The sequence below is a fragment of the Quercus lobata genome, chromosome 7 (assembly GCF_001633185.2).
Source record: "Quercus lobata isolate SW786 chromosome 7, ValleyOak3.0 Primary Assembly, whole genome shotgun sequence".
Taxonomy (NCBI): domain Eukaryota; kingdom Viridiplantae; phylum Streptophyta; class Magnoliopsida; order Fagales; family Fagaceae; genus Quercus; species Quercus lobata.
This window is the reverse complement of record NC_044910.1, coordinates 48,503,666-48,507,835: the sequence shown is the minus strand read 5'-3', so window position 1 is coordinate 48,507,835 and position 4,170 is coordinate 48,503,666. Positions and strand designations below refer to the sequence as shown.

At 43.1% G+C, this 4,170-nt stretch overlaps 1 protein-coding gene across 1 annotated transcript; it reads right to left on the bottom strand.

Annotated features, from left to right (window-relative positions):
• Positions 1-329: 329 nt before the first annotated feature.
• Positions 330-1,981, bottom strand: LOC115952165 (bromodomain-containing protein 4-like). The gene is made up of 4 exons (XM_031069239.1): positions 1,386-1,981; positions 867-1,272; positions 555-800; positions 330-443 (listed from the first exon to the last, which is right to left on the bottom strand). Exons 1-4 carry the CDS (start codon positions 1,979-1,981, stop codon positions 330-332), a joined length of 1,362 nt encoding a protein of 453 aa, XP_030925099.1.
• Between the last annotated feature and the right edge of the window lie 2,189 nt (positions 1,982-4,170).

The window sequence follows — 4,170 nt, the reverse complement described above, 5'->3', positions numbered from 1 at the left end:
CGGATGATGCCTATATCTCCATTGAATGATGGTCAGACATGAGTTCAAGGCTCTACAAGTACAGGTAAGCCAACGTTCTAAAACATGATTCTAAGTATATCGCATGCCCAATTATTCATACGTATTAAGATAATTTGTTCAAGACTCATAAACAATAGTAAGCATTGGCAAGGGCAACTCACAAGTAACCAAAAGGAAAAAGGAAGAAAAGAATTTCATATACGTGTTCAACAAGTTCAATCTACTAGCAAATTACAAAGTTTTCAAAAATAACAAAGAAACAAGTTAAACGTTAAACTAAAAACAAGTACGAAGCCTGACCGGGGTTTCTACTTCTTTAATTTTTCATCGGCCACGTCCTGGGAAGGAGGAACGGGATTGGCTTCAGTGCCTTTGAGGGCAGTTCCTTCTGGGGAAGGCTGAGCAGGAACGGCGTCGGTGCCCTGTGGGACCACAACAAAGGGAATTGCCTATAGGGGCTGGGCCGGTATGGCGGGCTCTTCGACATTAGGCATCTGAGTGCCAACCACGGGCTCAGCAACCTCTTTGGGTACCTCGGGATCCGTACGCTGAGATGCTTCAATCACATCCTGAAACTCTCCCTCTTTAAGCTGCTCGTCAGGAGAGGCGCCGACCTGTACGGCTTCCGACTGAGTGACCTCTTTCTCGGATTGGTCACTCACAGCTGCGGAGCTGGTGGAGGTGGCTTCCCGAATGGCCGTAGGGTAGAATATGTTCTCCGCTTTCCACAAATCGGATGAAGTATTCACCCCAGCTCGCCTCAAGGTCTCTTCCCAAACCTAGGAGCAGTAAAGCCTGCATATTCCAGGAATCTGGGCTTTAAGGATGGCTTGGGTTTCAGCTACCCCCGCATTATAACCATCATCCTCGGCCGTTTCCTTGGCAGCCTCAACCTCGTTTCGGGCAAACTCGGCCTCTTGCTTGGCCCTTGTGGCTTCATCACGGGCATACTCTGCTACACCTTTATCATGCTCTGCCTTGGCCAGTCTTCTGTTTAGATCATCGATCAGCTCCCTGGCTACTCGCAACTGATCCTTAGCTTTTAGCAGGCGTTTTGTTTGATCCTCGGCCTGTTTTTGAGCGCTAGCCAAGCCCGCCGAGACGTTATCCCTTTCTCGGATAGCGTCTGTTAGGGCAGTCTTAGTCTTGACAAGGTCCTCCTCAGAAGCTTGGAGAGTCCGTGCGGCCAGTAAGCGCTTGGAGCGTTCATTCTCGGCCGCCGCACTCTTAAGGTTCACCTCTTCCTCCATCCTATAGGTTGCTTGGAGAGATTGTCAATGGAGATAAATACATCGTGAGTAACAAACCAGGAGTGAAAGTTAATAAAGTTTTAGGTTTCAAGAAACCTTACCATGCCCAGGTACCTCTTTGTACTAAGGAAGACCTCCTGCATCCTCATTTTCTTCAACTCATCTATATCAGTGGGAAGTAGCAGGGTTCTCCCTAGTGCGTCTGCCACGAAGCCACCCTCGCCATCTCTAAGGTCCCTCATGGACGCGGTTTCCAGCAGTGGGCCCCCGTGGGGCATTGGGGCGGGAAGCCAAGCGCTTGGCGAGGATTGGGCCTCAATCCCCTTTCCCTTGCCTTGGGAAGGTTGGACCTCGGTCTCCTTACCTTTGCTCTGGTGCCCAATCTTTAGTTGTTTCGTGCGCGGGGCTTCATCCCTCTCCTTAGAAGGTTGGGACTTTCCCCCATCCACGGTTTCCTTACCCTTAGGACTCCTCTTCCTCTTTGAATCAGTACTCTCCGGCCGAGGAGGCAGAGCTGGTGGGGGTGAAGAAGGGAGTTTGGGGCGAGGGGGTTGTGGCTGTGACTTGGAGGAAGATGACCTAGTCTGGATAATCTGGGGCTGGGGCGGTGGGGAAGGAGTATTGGGTTGTGGCATTCCTGGCGTATCCTTCCCAGGTTGACCCTCGAGGAGTTCGAGTAGGGGGGTCGAGGGCATTCTCTTGAGTCCCATCTCGGCTTGAGAAAAGGTGCCTACTGATGACAATTCCGCCTCGGATAAGGCTGGGTCACCTATATCACTAGGAGGATTCTCGGATTGGGTGGCTAGGTCAAACACCCCAAACCCTTCCTCGGGCTGATCTGACTCGCCTTTGTCCTCCGTTATTTGATGAGACGAAGAGGGGCCCACCAATGGGATGCTCCTTGGGACAGATGGTGCTTCGGAGATTATGAATCCTATCTCAACCACAGTAATTTTTGGAAGATGGGGGCGGCTCTTGCTGATCACGTGCCTAGCGTCGGCGAATGACTTCTGAACGGGAGCGTACCCTAATATTTTGTGAGCAGCTCGGACTTGACCATCTCCGTCATTTACGAAAACTGCCGCTTGTAGAACGGTCTCCAAGTCCACCCGGTTAACTAAATGAAAATGCCGTTGATAAGCGTGTGGATCTGCAAAAGAAAAACACATATGCATGGTTAGTTACTGAACCACATCAGATTAGAATGGCGCAAAGGGTTAGCACCCTTCCATTCCCAGTACCCCACCTGGATTTCCTTCTACTATGGGGCATGGATTCCCAGGACGACTTCGATCATCGCAACTAACAGAAAGTAAGGAAGGACAACTGATGGGACGGATACAGAAGTAGGCACCTGCCTGACCAACAAGTGGAGGACAAAGATCAACCAAGAAGGGCTATATAATGTAAAGATTAATGCCTCACGAGGAGAGGTTGGGAAAAATGGCCAAAAACCAGAGCCTCCCAGCCCGCCTCCAGGAGAAAGACTCCTGGGGCGAACATCATTTAACCATGTAAGGACACCACGAAAAACCACTGTCTTGTGACCAAGGCCTAGCCTTTCAAACCCACGCTCTATAAGTGATATTGTTTGGGCCTTTTTACGTGCGAACCCAACACTGTTACGGTTCGTTACAAATCGCGTCCTTACATATCATAATCAACGAATATCTAAAATACCATAAGAATGAACAAAACAAAAAGAATAGAGACATAATTATTTCACCATTTTTTCTCCATAATTTTTTATATATCTTATTGTGATCAATATAATAAAAGTAGTTTACATAGCGATTTGAGATGGAAGTATACCTTAAATGTTTTAGCTACAAAGAATTATGTAAAAGAAGTTGAATTGAAGGAGTAATTTTTAGGTAAGAATACGAATAATAATGCTTATTTCTTTCACATTCATGAAAGGGTTTGTTTATTAGATTCATGATGAGATCCACCATAAATATTAGGGTCAGTTTAGTTGGAGGGGTGAAAATGCAGGAAGATAGAAAATGATGAGAAGGTAGAAAAGTAGGATGATAGAAAAAATTTTAATTTCCCTTATTTTTGTTTAGTTGAAGTGGAAAAATAGAGGGATGGAAAAAGTGAGTTTGTGTAAATTTACTCATATACTTTTGTTAAAAAATAATGTCCAATTGAAAAAAATGAATAATAAAAAAAAATGCAATCACCCAAATTTATTAAAAAATAAAAATCACATCTAAAAAAAAAAAAAAAGAGAGCAAAGAAAAAAGAAGAAGAGCAACGTCGGACAAAGCCTGCCCCAAAAAAGAAAAGAAAAGAAAAGAAAAAATGGCAACGTCCAAAAAAAATGAAAAAAGAAAAGAAGGAAGAAGTCAATATCCAAATTCAAAATAAAAAGGAGTAAGACTTAAATACAGTATTTAGGTGTTATTTTTTATATTTTTCTTTTAAAATTTTGTCATGTAAATTTTTTTTCATGAGATAAAAATGTATTTTTTAGTTAAGTAGCATGTGGCTGAATTTTAAGAGAAGAACCTAAAGAACAATACCTTAAATACTATACCTAAATTTTGTCCAATAAAAAAAAAACAATGTATTGGACTAAGCTTATGGGCAAATGTAAATAGGCATTTTTGTCATATATCTATTAAACTCCTTCCGCTCAATTTTCTTCCTATTTTAGAAAGAAAATTTTTTGGTGGACTCAGAGAGAAAACATATGGACCCTATCATTATTTTCTTCTCTCCCTCTTTTAACCAAACACTCTCAGAAAAAAAAAATTCTCCTTAATTTTTTTTTATTTTTTCATCCTCCCTAAAATCCATCCTATCAAACACACTTAGAGTAAAAGCATCATTTCACTATATTAACTAAGTGTCCATTTAACATAATTAATTTTGTAAACTTACTTTACTATTT